Source organism: Penicillium cosmopolitanum, assembly GCF_028827165.1.
Source record: "Penicillium cosmopolitanum strain IBT 29677 chromosome Unknown utg000004l:1.0-4361866.0:1.0-4365735.0, whole genome shotgun sequence".
Classification (NCBI taxonomy): Eukaryota; Fungi; Ascomycota; class Eurotiomycetes; order Eurotiales; family Aspergillaceae; genus Penicillium; species Penicillium cosmopolitanum.
The window spans coordinates 776,278-792,336 of NW_026622674.1; the positions used below are offsets into that span (position 1 = coordinate 776,278).

Consider the following 16,059-nt stretch of genomic DNA (forward strand, 5'->3'; position numbering starts at 1 on the left):
AGCAAGGGCCGAGTTTTCAAATATTAACACGGAAATCATATCACTAAAAAGTACATAAAGCCATTATTGGCCCGTTGATGGGTATTGTATCGAAGTTGTTTTGTTTCAAGCCAGAAATTTACTCGCGGGTCTCAGTGGTCTCAGCATTCTGGGTAGGCTGAGAAGACTCGACAACCTCAGTAGGCTCAGCGATCAGAGTCTCGTGCTGCTGTTGCTCGCTAGCACCCTCCTTGGGCTCGCGGGGAGCGTGGAGGTCGGCAACGATGCCCTCGGGGGCAACCCAGCTGGCGGACTTCCAGGGCTTGACGTGCAGGACGTACATAGTGTCGACCTCCTCAAGGGTACGGCCCTGGGTCTCGTTGACGAAGAAGAAGACAACCAGGATGGCAGCGAAACAGCAAGCGGCGAAGACGTAGCCGTAGCGGAAGTCAATGGAGCTGGAGATGAAGGGGGTGAAGAAAGAGATGAGGAAGTTCCAGGTCCAGTTGGCGGCAGTGGCGACACCCATGCAGGTAGCACGGTAACGGAAGGGGTACATCTCACCACAGATGGCCCAGACAATGGGACCCCAGGTGGTGGCGAAACCAACGATGAAGAAGCAGGTGAAGACAATCATGGCAACACCGGCAGGGTGGGACGAAGGGTTGACGTGCAGAACCTCGTGACCGACGGAAGCCCAGATCATGAAGCAGATGAACATCCAGGCAGCACCGACCATGAGGCAGTTACGGCGACCATAGTGCTCGACAACGTACAGACCGGGCATGGTCATACCGAAGTTGACGGCACCCAGGATGATCTGGGTAACGAAGGAGTCACTCAGACCAACACCCTGGAAGATGCTGGTTCCGTAGTAGAAGATGAAGTTGGCACCGGTCAATTGCTGCAGAGACTGCAGAGCAATACCAAGCATGGTACGGTAGAACATGCGAGGACCGGTGAGGATCTCGTGCCAGGCAGCATTTCCAGCGTTCTTCTCCTCATCCAGCTTGTGCTTCATGTCGGCCATCTCCTGGGCAACAACGCGGTGGTTGGTAGGAACACCGTAGAGCTTGGCCATGACCTCGCGGGCCTCCTCAACACGGCCGTGACGGTAGGCGTAACGGGGGGGACTCGGGAAGGAACAGGGTACCGATACCCAGGATCAGGGGCCAGGCGAAACCAATGCCCATGGTGATGCGCCATGAGGCACTGGAGTTGATGTGGACGGTACCGTAGTTGACAATGTAGGAGATGAAGATACCGAAGGCGACGAACAGCTGGAAGGCACTGACCATGGCACCACGAACCTGACGGGGAGCAGACTCGGACTGGTACATGGGGACAACGCTGGACAGGGCACCGACACCAAGACCCATGACCCAACGGCCAAGGGCGACCTGGTACCACTTATCCTGAGTGGTGATCTGCACAATGATTCCGACGATGTTGATAACAGCCCAGAAGGAGATGGAGAGCTTGCGGCCAATTCTGTCGGCAATGGGGGCAGCCACCAGGGCGCCAATCATAGTACCGATTGAGAGCTGTCAGATAGTCAGTCCTGGTCCATTTTTTGTGTTGTTTGTGGAGGTGGAGGTGACGATGGCGATGGCCAGTGCGTACTTACCAGACCAACAATAAGACCGTTGCGAACATTGCTGAAGACGTATTCACCGGAAGATTCGTTGTACTCCGCGAAGCGCTCCTTGAAGTCGGTCATGGAAGTGAAACCCGAGATTTGACCTGGTCATCGAGTTAACGTCATGATTCATCCATGGGCTGCGTTTCCCTCCCGCCACTATGTAGTGAAACATACCAGTAGAGTAACCAAAGATGAAGCCACCCATGGAGACACACAGGCCGAGGATGAAAGAGCGCCAAGTGAGGTACTTGACGGGGCTATCATCGATGATGCCCTCATCCTTCTCGGCGATAGTCGAATCAGCGCGAGCAGGTGTAGGGGCCTGGGAGGAGAACTGAGAGTCCTCACCACCCTTGAAGCGGGCCATGATGTTGCCGACACCCATGATGCAAGTTACCTAACCGGGAGTGGTGAAAGCCGGAGGGTAAATGGAAGAGAGGGATGAAGAAAGAAAAAAAAAGACTGCGGGCTAGGCAGGGGAAGGGAGCAAATAAATAGCATGAGACATGGTTAGCGGAGAATCGGACTCCCCCTTGGGGTACCATGGCAGTCAAAACGGGGGCCCGGATCTCGCGTCCCACGTTTGTCGGGATGGGGCGGGAGGGAAATTTCGTCTCCATGGGCACATACTCCATACAGAGGGGAGGGTTCTTGGGGTGGAGAAGAGGGTGGAGAATGGCATTTGAAGAGTCTCTGGAGATGAGACCCGAATGCGGTCTGTCCACGTGAGGCCCGTTTGTGTCTTAGTTACCACTAAGTATAGGCATACTAGTAAACAACTGTCAGTTCTACAAGAACTATGGAATTCGTACTGTTTATCTTTTGTTTATCGTTTGTTTATTTATCTTCTGTTTATTTTTCTTATGATCTCTAAAGACATTGTCTCAGCAAGCATGCCATGCAATCACACGAGGAATTCCGAACCACGATCGTTGGTATGTAGACGAAAACATTGCCGAGCTTCTTGCCACTTTCTAGAAAACTGCGTGATTGAGTAATGGCTGGGTCTGTGCCGAACGAATGAGAATGCAGTGCCTGGTTGCTCACGGATACAGTCCGTGGTTACTGGCAGCTCAGCTACGAGTACACATAGTATACATGCAATGATGCTGGTATACCTACCGTGAAAAATCAAAAGAGCTCGTCATCATGTAATCATCTCCTTGATTTCTTCTGTATTGACTTTTTTTTTCCCCTTTTAACTTCCTGTTTACCTGCGACAAGCAAACGTTGGAACAGGAGCTCACGACAGAAAATTTCCATTTACTTTGGCGAGTGGGGCGCCGTGGATTCTTCTGCAAAACAGGCCGTCGCCCGAGCCGGTCTCAGACTATGACGATCGCCACGGAACAAAGCTTGGCTTAATCCGGGAGGTCTTACGATGGACTTGATAATCCATTTACATCTACGCGACAAAAGAAAATCTATCAAAATGTCACGCGGACATTCAGAGTTTAGACTGGGCTAGAGCCCCGTTCTTATACCATCTCCATCCAGGTCTCAAACTGCGCTTTGAAAACTGTCCTGATAAGAAATCGCTGAATAGGTGCACCGGTCGGCGTGGTTCGAGCTCAAGTTAAGCTAGACCCACCGCCGGTGAGCCTTCGGTCGACGACCGCGCAGAGATTTCCGATCTGTTGAGCCATTCGCCGGGCCCACCTGGCCCAAATCGGCACACCGAGTCCAGTTTGCACGCCGACGCCGAGCCGACTCGGGATCGATGCTGCACTGTTTTCGGCTTGCGACAGGGGTCCTGCAGCTAGAATAGCAATGTAGAATATCGAATGCATGCATTTCTGGGATTATAATCAATCTATAATTCATCTACAATAATTTTTACCCTCGTTCCGGAGTAGATGGCTGCCAAAAACGCACTTTGCGAAAATTTCCACTCGGCATCCCGAAACACGGGATCTTCAGAGGATGCGCGAGAGGCTCGACGGAACCACACAATCCTTTCTCGTCGAGCCCCACTTGGCCCACGCCCCTTCCGTGATCTGCGGTGAACTGGCTAGGAAATTTTCACACGCTAAAAGAGCCAGACCACCGAGTTTGGCAGGCGAAAAATAGCTCAAATTTTTCGAAAAGGGGCCATCTAGGCCCACCAATGCCAACACGCCTTCCTAACTCATGCGGTGCGAAGTATCCACCAAGGCTGAATGTCGTCACTATCCAATGAAGGCTCACAAGCGAGGTCTTTCTTATCTCTTGGGTTATTTTCGGCTTTTTCTTTTTCTCTGCGCCTACCTATTCTAGGCAAGATCATTCCATACGAGTACTCGTAGGTGCCATGAAGCGGCGATGTGACTCTCTGTTCTCCGTACGAAGTACCGGCAGTCATACATATGTCCCAAGGTTTTCGTGGTCATCAGTCAAAGCTTCTGGGTGACCAGTTGCTCATATGCATAACTCGATTCATGAGTGGAACACTATTCAAAATAGATATGTAGGCATTCACCATTAAGAGTTGACATAATGAAAGCCAAGTAGAATCTTCCTACGTCAGCTAGTATCTTCTAAATGCTTTCCCGTCCCAGAATCTCCTTCTCTTTCCAATATGAAACACAATTTCACCAGCAGGGAGTCCAGTGGACGGAAGCACAATGCACCGCGGTCAATTCTCGGGATAATATCTTCGCAGACAGGCTTAATGATCTCATCCTCATTTCCAAAACCGTAAATCCAGGCGTTGGACCCACAGGATCCAAATCGTACATACGTAAATCCCAGTAGTCAACACAGAAAGCCATTCTAAATACTCGGACCAGCCGATGCTTGTACTCCTGCTACTCCGTACGTCGCGGCACATCATTCCATGGTCATTCCGTGTCGAAATCAAGGCCTGGCCCTTGTCCTGGACCCGGGTTTCATGTCGCACGACATGTGCATGGGACTAATGTAGGTGCAAGGTGGCACCTTGTGTCTCTGTCCTCAGGCCCAGAATGCCGACTCAAACATTACTACGAGACTCTCCTAGTTGTCATCATTTCCGGGACAGCTGGCCAAGATGAATATTTGTACTACGTCGCCAATACAAAGGAGCTTGGATTATTTCTCATGCGGCCTGGATTCGGTCATGCTTTTTACATGCCAGGTAGTATTCTTTTCCCGCTGTCTCGTAAACCGGAAGTATTCAATCGAAACCACGGTAGAGCTTCAAGTTGATTTAATTTCCTTTATCCAAACTTTGGGTATGTATATACAATAGAAGATGAATAGAGGGACCCTCTGCTACCGAGAGAGCATACTACGAACTCCGAGTCACAGGTTGGATGCCGGAGCAGGATGGGCATACATGCAAACCACCTTTGAACAGGACTCTGCTTGCATCCACCCGTACTTTTTTCAACTTTCTCACTGAGGGTCCACATTTTCTCCATCATCATGCTGAATCGGAACCCCGTTGAAGAAAGCAACAACCCTGGGGAAGACCCCGCAGAGACATCCGGACCCTGACGATCGAAGATGAAGGCATTGACCAACACCCCAAAGCAAATGACGCCTTAGGAAGAAAGATCCAAAATTGGAAAGATAACAGGTCCACAAAAATGAAAAATAAGGCCATCTTATGCTCCACTTTTTCTCTCGTCGAGCTGAATCATATCTCGTAGCCCACGCGAGGCGGAGAAGAAGGCAAGTAAAGCTATGACTTATAGTATAGTGCGGAATGGTCGAAATAGCGGAATTTCAAAGTCTGACTAGGAGATGTTTCACGATCCTCTACTAAAATGGATTCATGATGAATGTTAGTGATATAGTAGACATTTCCTGGCAGAATGGTACGATTATTCATCGTTGATATAACTCCTGAACCACAACCTCGGTCTCGCGTCAGCTATTCCGTTGGCATTGGTAAGTATAATAGCATGCTATCTCCAATTTGTATCTATCCATTACGTCCGCCGAATATGAACATGTTTCCCAAGCCCCAGTCTCCTGTCAGTATGTCTGTTGCGGCCGGCCATAACATCGAAAAGATCAACATCGTCAATGACCCATTATTCTCGGTGGCCATTACTGGCAAGCAGACTCCGGTCTTGATTTTGATGCGTAAGAAACTTTAAAGTCCTACTAATTTTCACGGATAAAGGGGCTCCTTCATAGCACCACACTGCGCTCTTTATCATCCGACTTTCATAAATCACCTCATTCTATTCACGATCTCGTATTTTCCCCGTCTGCAGGGTAGATTGACACTGCAGATCTGGCCAGTACCAATCCTCCAATTATATACTAATTGCAATTTGACAGCAAAAATGGCATCGTTGAGTCACGGACTGAAGACGGAAAAGTGATTCGCGGGTTTCTTAATGCGATGTATGCCCAGGTGGAGCGTCTTCGGACGGCGAGTTTCCTACGATGCAACTCGTGGAGTGGACTTCAAGTTTGATCTCGTCCCGAATCTGAGCCATACGAAGCTTCTTGTCGAGGCTGAGCTCGAATATTATGCGGACGTGCTTGCCAACAACCGGGACGGCTGTAGGGGTCCATGCAAGTGCCGGCCACCAAATGACTACTGCTTTTACTCATTCGTCTACTACGACTTCTTGGCTTCCGCACACATACAACATCATTAAGTCAAGAACTTTTGGTCCTATTGAATGAGCGGACCTTGGAAAACAGGCTCCCCTCGCAGATCATACGACGACTGTCTATTCACAGAAAAAAGACACACACCCCCCACCCAGAAACGTGGGGGTATAGAATAACCGAGTCAAAATGGGAATAATGACACGAGAGACAAAATCAAAAACAAAACGCAAACGCCCGACACCATTGTGCACCCGGTATGGAAACCAATTTGACGATGATTAAGAATGAGTCTTGATTCGTCGCCCGTAGCAGTAGCAGTGGGGCTGGGGCCCTTAACGGCGCTGGGTCTTGCCCATACCGCGCTTTCCGGCGAACTGTTTTGAATTGCGTTAGAAAATGTATCATGGGATAAAAAAGAAGTGGGAAGGATTAGGAAGCATACCAAGTGCTTGGGCAGAGCGGCGGTGGTGTGACGATCGGCCTCACCAGCACGAGCCATGCGGTTCATCTGCTTCTGGCCCAGCTTGAACATGCGCTCAGCCTTCTCCTTGTTAGTAGCTGAAGTAACACCGTCATGACGTCTGTCAGTAGCAGGCTGGCTGCGAGCGCGGCTCTTAGCGCGAGCAATGGCCTTGTGGGGGTCGTCAATGTCCATAGCATCATCATCGTGATCATCACCGCGAGTCAAGGTCCGGCCACGAGACTGGCTCTGGGAACGGGCGCGGTCGCCAGCGGCATCCACATCGTAACCAGCGGAGTCGAGCGCACGCTCCATCTGGGACAGCCTCTTGGCCTTGGCGCTGCGGGGGATGAGGGCGCGGTTCTTGAGCGACTTGCGCATCTTGGCGTCGTTCTTCATAAGGACGCGCTTCTCGCGGATCAGGTTGGCCTTCATACGGTTGTCGGCATCCTCGGCCTCTTCGACGCTCTCGTCCGAGTCGTAGTAGCCGTCGGCCTGCATCTTCTCTTCTTCCTCCTCCAGAGCAGCCAGTTTTGTCTCGATATCTGGGTCCACGAAGTCGTAGATGTTCTTTCCGTTCCACACCTCGGGAATCTTGTCATGGTTCCACTCGGGGTTGGCCAGGGTGTAGTCGCGCTGCATATCGAAGCTGTAGACACCGGCACCACCTTGCTCCTCCTCCAGATCGCGCTCCAATGTCCGGCGGTTGGGGTCGTTCTTGTCGTATTTCTTGAGGTTCTTGACGGCCTCGGGGATGAAGGTCTCCCGGGTGACGCCGCCCATGGGCTTAGCAACGTGGATACGGGCCAGCACATCGCCCAGACGGCCACCAGGGGTTTCGGCGGCGCTGTTGGAGCCGGTCTTGAGCTTCTGGGCTACTCGCTCAGCGAGCAGCTTGTCGCAAGCAGCATTCTTAACGGCACTCACACCCTCGGTGGTGGTGCAAGAAGCCTGCAGAAGCTCGACATCGTCCGCCTTGAGGATGTTCTGCAGTTGCTCTTGCTCCTCGGCATCCAGATCCTCGGGGCGGCGAACATCAACCTTGTTAATGACAATGAACACAATCTTGTTGGCAAACAGAGGCTTGATGCTGTGGTAGAGCTTGATCTGATCGGCGACGGAGTAACCGCACTGCTCGGAAAGATCCATGAAGTAGAGGATAGCAGAGCGCAAGTGAGCAACGGCGGTGATCGACTGCATTTCAATGGTATTCATCTCCTCCAGAGGGTGGTCGAGAATACCGGGGGTATCAATAGCCTGGAAACGCAGGTACTTGTAGTCGAAATGACCGACGAATAGCGACTTGGTGGTGAAAGCGTAGGGCTGGACATCGACATCGGCGCGGGTGATGTTTTGCAAGAAACTGGACTTGCCGACATTGGGGTAACCGCAAATCAGCAGAGTGCGGGTGTTAGGGTCAATCGCAGGGAGACGACCCAAATGCTGGCGGACCTGCTCCAAGTAGACAAGGGGATCCCTCAGGCGACGGCAGATGGTGGCCATGCGACCGAGCGCAGCACGCTTCAGCTGCTTACACTGGAACAGCGATTGCGCATACTTGATAAGACGGACGTAATCACGGGAAACAGTTTCGATCAGGTGCTTGGCGGTCGAAATCTGACCGAGAGCAATGCGGAAGTGGTCGGCATCATAGAGCGTGTTCATCAAATCCTTGTCTGGGGGGCGATTAGCCCTCACTCGAGCGAGCAAAATTGCGAAAAGAACTTACGGAAGGGATGAATGTCCTGGAGACGAGGGAATCCATCGAGGATAGCCTGGAACTTCTCACAGAAGGTCTCCTGGGTGTACTTGACCTTACGGGTGTAGAAACCTGCCATAAGAAAATTTGATTAGCGATAAACCCTTTATCGATAAACCGATCGCCCGAAGCGTCTTTTTTTTGTCGTTCGGTCTCCATGGAAGTCGGATTTGAATAAACGATGAGAGTAAAGTACCTCTGATACGGCTGATATTGAAACCAGCACGAATTTGCGTGGGAAGCTGGCGCTGGGTACGACTGAGGACGATGTCCAGGAATTCCTGGTTGGTGGGCACCGGCACAATCTGGCGGTCAAAAAGATCAGTTGGATATTCTCGAGGGAACCGGGGGAGATATCTGGATAGTGGATAGAAGAGAGTAACTTACATCCTTCCAAGTAGTCTTCATGATGGGCCACAGGAGTCAAGCAAGGAATGGACTGACTCTGGAGTGGGAGGTTGTTGGGGGGTCCGCTCATTTGATTTCCCCGACGAAAAAATTGTTTGTCGGACATTTCTGCCGGGCGGTGAACTAATGCGGGGGTCGGGATTGGATGTGGCGATTAACCGAGTGTTGATTCTTCACTTTTAGTATTTTTGGTATTTTCGGTCTGGTTGGTCGATTGAGGGGGAGTTTAGACAGATTCTATATATTGGTAGCTATGGGAATGGTACAGTGGGCAGATTGATTGGTAGAAGTAAGGGTTCAAGTTGGTGGCAGTCAGGCTTAGATATGGGCCACCTGGGCATGCTATATCTACGTGAAGATTATTACATCCTGCTAGTACTACATACCTACTAGGTACTACTAGTAGCATCCATCTCTTATATCATGCACGCCCTTTCGAAAATTATAGGTTTTATTCTTTATATTTCAAGGGAAGGTGGTGCCCATGTACATTGCATTCCGAATATGGTACACAAACCCTGGCCGACCTGACCAGCACAAACCCTTGTTCCATGAGACTCGTAAGACTGGCCATCACAATCCCATCCCAGTAAAAAAAAAAGAAAAGAAATAAGAGATAAAAACGGGGGAAATAAAACTGAAACAAAAAAGAAACAAACTCCGTTTTCTTTCGAGCCCGAAGACCAAAACCGATGACCGGACATGAACTGCGTTGAGGGGGACATGAGAGATAAAATAGGAAAATAACTTGAAAATAAGAAATCGGACAAAAAGGAGTACCAGCAGACCGAACCTGATCTTACACGGTCCACGCCGAAAAGATGCATGCGAACAAAAGAAACCCGTAGAATCAATTCTCGTTCTTAGTTCTGCAGCGGCTCTTGAGGAAGCTCCAAGATCTATAACATCGCGAGTCAGAATATGTCATCAATCGTCAATGAACCTCGAATCAACTTACCAGATCTCTCCAACCACCGCCGCCAAATTGGCACTTGCTCTCGCCATGGTCCTCGAAGCCAAATGACTTATAGAAATCCACCAGATGGTCATGGGCGATGATCGCGATCCGGTCGGCAATCTGAGCTTCCCGAATACGGTGGATATACGACTTCATCAGGGTGCTGCCGACTTGCTTGCCCTGGTGCTCTTCCAGTACGGCCAAAGAGTGAATGGCGATGGTACCGCCACCCTCCTCGTGACCAACAGCCTCTCCATCCTCAAAAGTCCAACGCTCGCCTTCCCACTTGGAAGGAAGTTTCATGGAGCGGTCGGTGACACAGGGCGCCGAGGTACGGGTGGCAATGATGTGGCCGATCAGTGTCGCCGGCGGCTTGGGGTCACCAGCCTTGATGATGGGGAGAGTGAACATTCCCAGGCTAAGTTCGGGACAACGGCTCAGACGATAGATGAACTACTCAGCAGAAACCAGGTTAGCCACGGCGCACTCTTGCAGATCATTGACCATCTTCCACTTGGTCTGATGGAATCATCCAGTGATTCAACCGAACTGTCGGAGAAGAGATTGACATCAGAAGAGTACTTACTTTGTCACGCGAGCAGCGCTCGTTCTCGGGGAACGCCTGCTCCACCGCGACGCAGTCTTCGACATTAGACGCGGAGAGTAGCTGAACGAAGGGGTGCAATTCATCGAGCTTGGTGCGGTGATGGGTCGGGGACGGCGGAACCAAACAGGGTAGTCATTGGCATCATCCTGGTCGACAGCGACGTAGTCCTCATCCACTTCCTCGTCGATCTCATCGTCGTCCTCCAGGGGGAAGCCATTGGACAGAGAAATACCGGCGCGGCTCATGAAGCGAGACAGGTCGCTATTGCTGGGGTTCGGCAGGGCCATATCCTCGATGTTGGACAAGGGCTTCAGACCAGAGGTTTCGGGGCCGGGCATGGACTCCGAAGATCGGTCGCTGGGATCGGACATGGTGAAGAGGGAAAAATGGCGTTATAAACTGGAGTCGACGAGGTGTTAATTGAAGGTTGGGAAGGTGATCGCGTGTGGATAGCAACGCACGTCCAGGGTCGGTTTTGCAGGGGTCCTGGTTAAGTAGTGGGTGGTATTGGTGGGGGGATCGAGGGATGCAAATCTGGACCGGTGGGGATTTAGTACGGAGTATGCAGGTGACAAAAGGTGGACAAAGCTGGCCAAAGAAATGGGAAGTCAAGCCTCGAGCCTCGAGCCTCACGCCGCCTTCAGTGCTATGACTGAGGTCATCATTCACTGCAGCTGCGATTGGTGGCTGCAGATAAGAATTTGCGACGCAGGCGGTCCAGTGTGGGAGCAAGGAGGGGGTGTCGGAAGGGCAGGGAGAGGGAAATGAAGGGCAGGGCAAGACGGGACCAAAAGCAAAGGGAGGAAAGGGAGAGCAAAGGAGGAAAGACAAACCTCAAGTGGAAGGAGACAGTATAGTAGTTGTTCAAACGGAGGATTACAGGAAGCAGAAGAAGAAGATGGGCAGGGAAGGTGGCGGGGGGTGGGGGAACCTTTGGAACCTATCGGTACTGCCATCGTAGCGGGATCGCCCTATCGTGGAAAGTACTCCCCAGTACCACCAAAGCGGTCAGCATTGTACCATACTAGTACTACCATACTACCGGCATGCTACTGCTGATGAATAGAAATTAGAAGTCAGGTACTAGGTAGTACCTTCGAAGATTGAATCGAATTATGAAAGTAACAGGAAATGAAAAGTCATGAGGAGGAAAAGTCATAAGGATGAAAAGTCATAAGAATGAAAGTCATAAGAATGAAAAGTAACAGGAATAGAAAAGTCATAAGAATGAAAAGTAACAGGAATAGAAAAGTAATGAGAATGAAAAGTCATAAGAATGAAAAGTTATAAGAATGAAAAGTCACAAGAATGAAAAGTCACAAGAATGAAAAGTCATTAGAATGAAAAGTAACAGGAAATTGTAAGAAGTCAAAGTCAAAGGCTGATCAGACCTTTGGCTTCGTCATCTCAAATCAAAGCGCCATCACGTCTAGATGAGGCAAAGATGGTGGCGGGCACACACATGACAACCTTTATTATGGCAGTCTCCGGAATCGTTGCAACGGGTAACGTAGCAGCTTGCCAAGAGGGCAGCACCGCCATCACAATCTAGATAAGACAAAACTTCGTGTGAGTGCATGTAACACAACCTCGGTGCTGGCAATCCCCAGAACTAGAGCAGTGGGAACCGAAACAGCCGTTTGCGAGAGAGATAGGACAACAGCCCTTAGGACTGCATTTTCTCATGCCAGCCCCGGGACACTGAGGGACAGGAGCAGGACACTTTCTCGTACCTTTTTCATGCAAACACTCAGGCTCCTCCATAACATTTGCCCCAGCATCATCATTGAAGAACGCAAAAGATGCACCAAGGTAATCACAGAGGCCATCGGCGGCGACGCCAATGACGGCTTCTTCCATGTTCTTGAGGTAGTATCCTCCGTTCTCAGGGTGGAGAAGTGTGTCAGGGTTGACCTTGATCAAGTCACTGAGGGACTGCTCATCGTGAAAGATAACGGCATCGCTTGGGGGCGCGGTGTGGTAGCGGGTAAGCCCTTCAGTCACCGTGGCTCGAGCGACATTGTTCGCGTAGAGAATCGTGCCAGAGTTGTCCTTGGCCAGATCGTTGAGAGACTGTTCATCATGAACGGCAGCGGGTGAGCCCTGGTAGAGGCTGCGTCCTTCAGCCATCATGGCTAGAAGGACCAGGACGGAAACAAGAGTGAAGATAAACTTCATCTTGAACCAGTGAGGTATTCTGTCAGTTGTTAGTAGGTCATTCATATCACAGTGGCTGCAGCTGGTCCGGGTTTCTGTGGTGTGAATCTTCTCTCACATGCATACCTTGTAGGAACGATGTTTGTGTGTTTGAGCTTCGAAAATCAAACCGTCAGTTAATGAGCATGAATGATTCAGTGATCCAAAGGGAGACGACATACCTTGCTAGTTCTGGAGAAGGATTGTGGGAAAAGATGGTGGTGAGGAGAGAGAGAAAGAGAGGGAGAGAGGAAGAGAAGAAGAGAAGGAGGGAGAAGGTGAAGGTAGGGAGGGCCAAACGGATCAATCGGTTGTCGAAATGACGAGTCCGTCCGTGATTTCCGAAGGCTAGAGATCCCCGAGTCCGAGACCATCTCCAGGTGACTCAGGCTGGAGATATCCGTGTCCGTCATTCGGTCTCAAACTAGAGATCTCCGGATCCGAGTCCGTCCTCCGAGACTATCAGGCTGCCATCGTGCAGTATACACACGGGGATAGTCATCGCAGGAGCTTCAAAGGCATAGTACACATTGCTAGGAAAATGATGGTTAACAGACTCGGAGGAATAAATGGAGCCAAACTTGAAGGGAGTGACTAGATTTATACGACTAGTATAGATCAAAAAAAAATAGTGTATAAGTGAGAAATTGAGCTAAAGGCAAGAACTTTCATAATAGTAGTAAGAGAGTATCCAAGTTCTGAATTTTTGTAGATACGTGTGACAAGCAAACCTTGGAATATAGGCAAGAGTAAGAACTATATAGTATTATATAGTACATATTAGTAAACTGGCTAGCTCCATCGAGGTCAAGCCCCGCCAAGTCCCGGCGACAGGGATCCCGAGTCTGCAGACCGACATATGTACTATTAGTACTCGTAAAGCTGCCCCGCTAGGTGGATGTCAGACAATCTCCATGAGTGGATTGTCGCAGCCAATGTTATGGCAGCACCGAGAATATTCGATCCCAGGTTGATCTGATAATTCGCGCAGCTAAGACGGAAAATAACGGGGGGGGGCTGTTGATAGGAAATTTAGTTGGGATCCCCAGGCGGTGAAGCCCAGCCGAGGATGCGTCATGCCCCGGTCAATTTACTTGCCTTTCTTTTTTTTCTTTTGCTTTGGATAATTGAGCTGGTCCTCTACTCCCTATTTTTACGAGACTGCTGCGTTTCTCCATCGTACACACCAGTCAGGTCTCTGGTGGTTCGAAAGATGAGCTCACGGGTCCTTAACTTGTCTCGCACTGCCCAGGCCGCCCGAGCTAACGTGAGTGCTAAGGTCATCTCCAAATACTTCCATTTCCCCGAAGCTGATCATATTCGCTCCAGCAACATGTCGTGCGTTCTAACGACCCCGCAGCAGTGCGTCCAGTGCAGTCGCTCCCAAGGACCCAGCAGATTGCCGAATTCTCCAACACCAGTCCCAGTAACGATCGGCTAGGGCACCGAGCTAAAGAGAAGCTCCTAGATCGGGTGTGTAGCTCGACGATGACGCATCCTCAGCATATAGAGCTAATGGCTGATTTAAATTACACAGGAATTCTTCCTCAGTCTACTGAGCTCTGCTTCAACCAAGCGCGAGGCTAAGTCGTACTTGTCTCGCTTCAAGAAGAACCATCCCAAGTCAACCGCCCAACCCGCAAATGAGCAGGAAGTGGCTAAGGAGAACCCATCGGAGTCCTTGTCCTCCGGCGTCAATCTGGGATCATTCTACGGTGCTTCGAGAGCCGTCTACGACAGCCCGGTTTTCCGGCAAAACACTACCCCTGCTCCACGAAGTCAAGAGCCAGCCGAGAGGCTTCATTTAGCCTTGATCAAGATCACAAACCCCCAGTCTCTCAACGATGAGGTGGTAACTGGTGTCGCTCGGACTCTGTCTCAGCTCATACGCTTGGGTATGGGATGTCTTGTAGTAGTTGACCCAGGAAAGATGGACGACCCAGCCATGCGACAACTCGCAATTGACCAGGCTAATCGGATTTCAGCGGCGGTTGATGAACAACCTGACTCTAAATCATTCCGTCTGGACTCGGCACTTTCGCTCTCCGAGAAGGGTCCGGGGCTTCCTAGTGTCATGTCCCGGAAGGCCCTTTTGAGCCCGCTCCGTGATGGCCATGTCGTTATTGTAACACCAGTTGCGTATTTGGAGGAGAATCCTCGAGCCGTCCCGGTATCTGCAAACGATGCAGTGCTTGCGCTGACCAAGGAATTCGCGGGGTTGTCCACGGTTCCTGATCCAGACGAAGACCCTGCTGTCACTGCGGAACGAATCGATGCCCTACAAAAGGAAGTCTCACTGGATCGAGTGATTCTTCTACACCCTCTCGGAGGCATTCCAGCCTTCAGGGGACCTCAATCATCACATGTCTTCATCAACATGGAGCAAGAATTTGATGAAATTGAAGAGGAATTGTCTGAGACACGAGAATCGATCGTCGGAAACGCGAAGCTGCCCTCGCCCCACAAGGACACAGGACCTGCATCTGCTTTACTAGACAGCAACCCATTCTCAAAATTCGTGAATGAGGAGGTTATCTCGCCTCTCCCAGGGCAATCGAACCATCTCCCCGGTGCGGAGGCGATGGCAGTTGTTCTGGATGGTCATTTGGAGAACCTCCGTCTCTCTCAACAAACGCTGGCAATGCTACCCTCCGCCTCCTCTGGCATCATTGCATCTCCGCAAGAAGTCGCCAACTCTGGTCGATCCCCTCAGGCTGCTTCATCGAATGTGTCGGCTGTTGGAACTCGACGCCAGCGCAATCCTCTCATCCACAACCTCCTCACCGATAAACCTCTTCTATCGTCCTCACTTCCACCGGGGCGCCGCGCTGCTGGATCCAGCCGGCCCAGTGCTATCAGTCCACTGCCACCTCATACCACTTTCGTGAAAAGAGGAATGCCCCTCACCCTTCTCCCCAATCCATATACCCACATTTGGACTGCCCAGAGTCAACCACGCCTGCAATTAAACGACCCATCAATCGACCTCCCCCGACTCGTCGAACTCATTGAAGATTCCTTCGACCGCAAGCTCGATGTACACGATTATCTAAAACGCGTGAACGATCGTATCGCCGGCATCATCGTTGCAGGCGAGTACGAAGGCGGCGCAATCCTAACGTGGGAAACACCACCCGGCGTGATCGACGACGGCAGTCCCGAGAACGCCGCACGCATGGTCCCCTACCTAGACAAATTCGCAGTACTCAAGCGCAGCCAAGGTGCCGGCGGCGTGGCAGATGTCGTGTTCAACGCAATGGTGCGTACATGTTTCCCCAATGGGGTCTGCTGGCGTAGTCGCAAGGATAATCCCGTGAACAAGTGGTATTTTGAGCGGTCTTGCGGCTCTTGGAAGCTGGCTGATAGCAATTGGACGATGTTTTGGACTACACCTGGTTTGCCGGAGGATACGCAGCGGTTCCAGGACTATGAGGCTGTGTGTCGGGCTATTCAGCCTAGTTGGGCTGATAATAAAAGCGTTATTGATTAGGCGCAAGGAAAGACGGTTGATATCCCA

General features: G+C 50.9%; 5 protein-coding genes across 5 annotated transcripts; 1 reads left to right on the forward strand and 4 right to left on the reverse strand.

Annotated features, from left to right (window-relative positions):
- Positions 1-118: 118 nt before the first annotated feature.
- N7509_001729 (sugar porter family MFS transporter) lies at positions 119-2,006 on the reverse strand (the record flags this gene model as incomplete). Its single annotated transcript, XM_056626366.1, is given in 4 exon segments — positions 119-1,112; positions 1,126-1,523; positions 1,607-1,722; positions 1,796-2,006. The coding sequence occupies 4 exon segments, from the start codon at positions 2,004-2,006 to the stop codon at positions 119-121; spliced, it is 1,719 nt and encodes a 572-aa protein (XP_056492161.1).
- A 4,480-nt stretch (positions 2,007-6,486) lies between these two features.
- Positions 6,487-8,781, reverse strand: N7509_001730 (putative GTPase NOG1; the record flags this gene model as incomplete). The annotated part of the gene is made up of 5 exons (XM_056626367.1): positions 6,487-6,528; positions 6,597-8,290; positions 8,344-8,445; positions 8,570-8,678; positions 8,761-8,781. The coding sequence occupies 5 exons, from the start codon at positions 8,779-8,781 to the stop codon at positions 6,487-6,489; spliced, it is 1,968 nt and encodes a 655-aa protein (XP_056492162.1).
- Positions 8,782-9,644: 863 nt separating this feature from the next.
- N7509_001731 (polyamine acetyltransferase) lies at positions 9,645-10,717 on the reverse strand (the record flags this gene model as incomplete). Its single annotated transcript, XM_056626368.1, has 4 exons — positions 9,645-9,680; positions 9,740-10,192; positions 10,326-10,406; positions 10,472-10,717. The coding sequence occupies 4 exons, from the start codon at positions 10,715-10,717 to the stop codon at positions 9,645-9,647; spliced, it is 816 nt and encodes a 271-aa protein (XP_056492163.1).
- A 1,170-nt stretch (positions 10,718-11,887) lies between these two features.
- Positions 11,888-12,524, reverse strand: N7509_001732 (uncharacterized protein; the record flags this gene model as incomplete). Its single annotated transcript, XM_056626369.1, has 2 exons — positions 11,888-12,018; positions 12,080-12,524. The coding sequence occupies 2 exons, from the start codon at positions 12,522-12,524 to the stop codon at positions 11,888-11,890; spliced, it is 576 nt and encodes a 191-aa protein (XP_056492164.1).
- Positions 12,525-13,755: 1,231 nt separating this feature from the next.
- Positions 13,756-16,032, forward strand: arg2 (acetyl-CoA:L-glutamate N-acetyltransferase; the record flags this gene model as incomplete). The annotated part of the gene is made up of 3 exons (XM_056626370.1): positions 13,756-13,809; positions 13,872-14,015; positions 14,080-16,032. 3 exons carry the CDS (start codon positions 13,756-13,758, stop codon positions 16,030-16,032), a joined length of 2,151 nt encoding a protein of 716 aa, XP_056492165.1.
- Between the last annotated feature and the right edge of the window lie 27 nt (positions 16,033-16,059).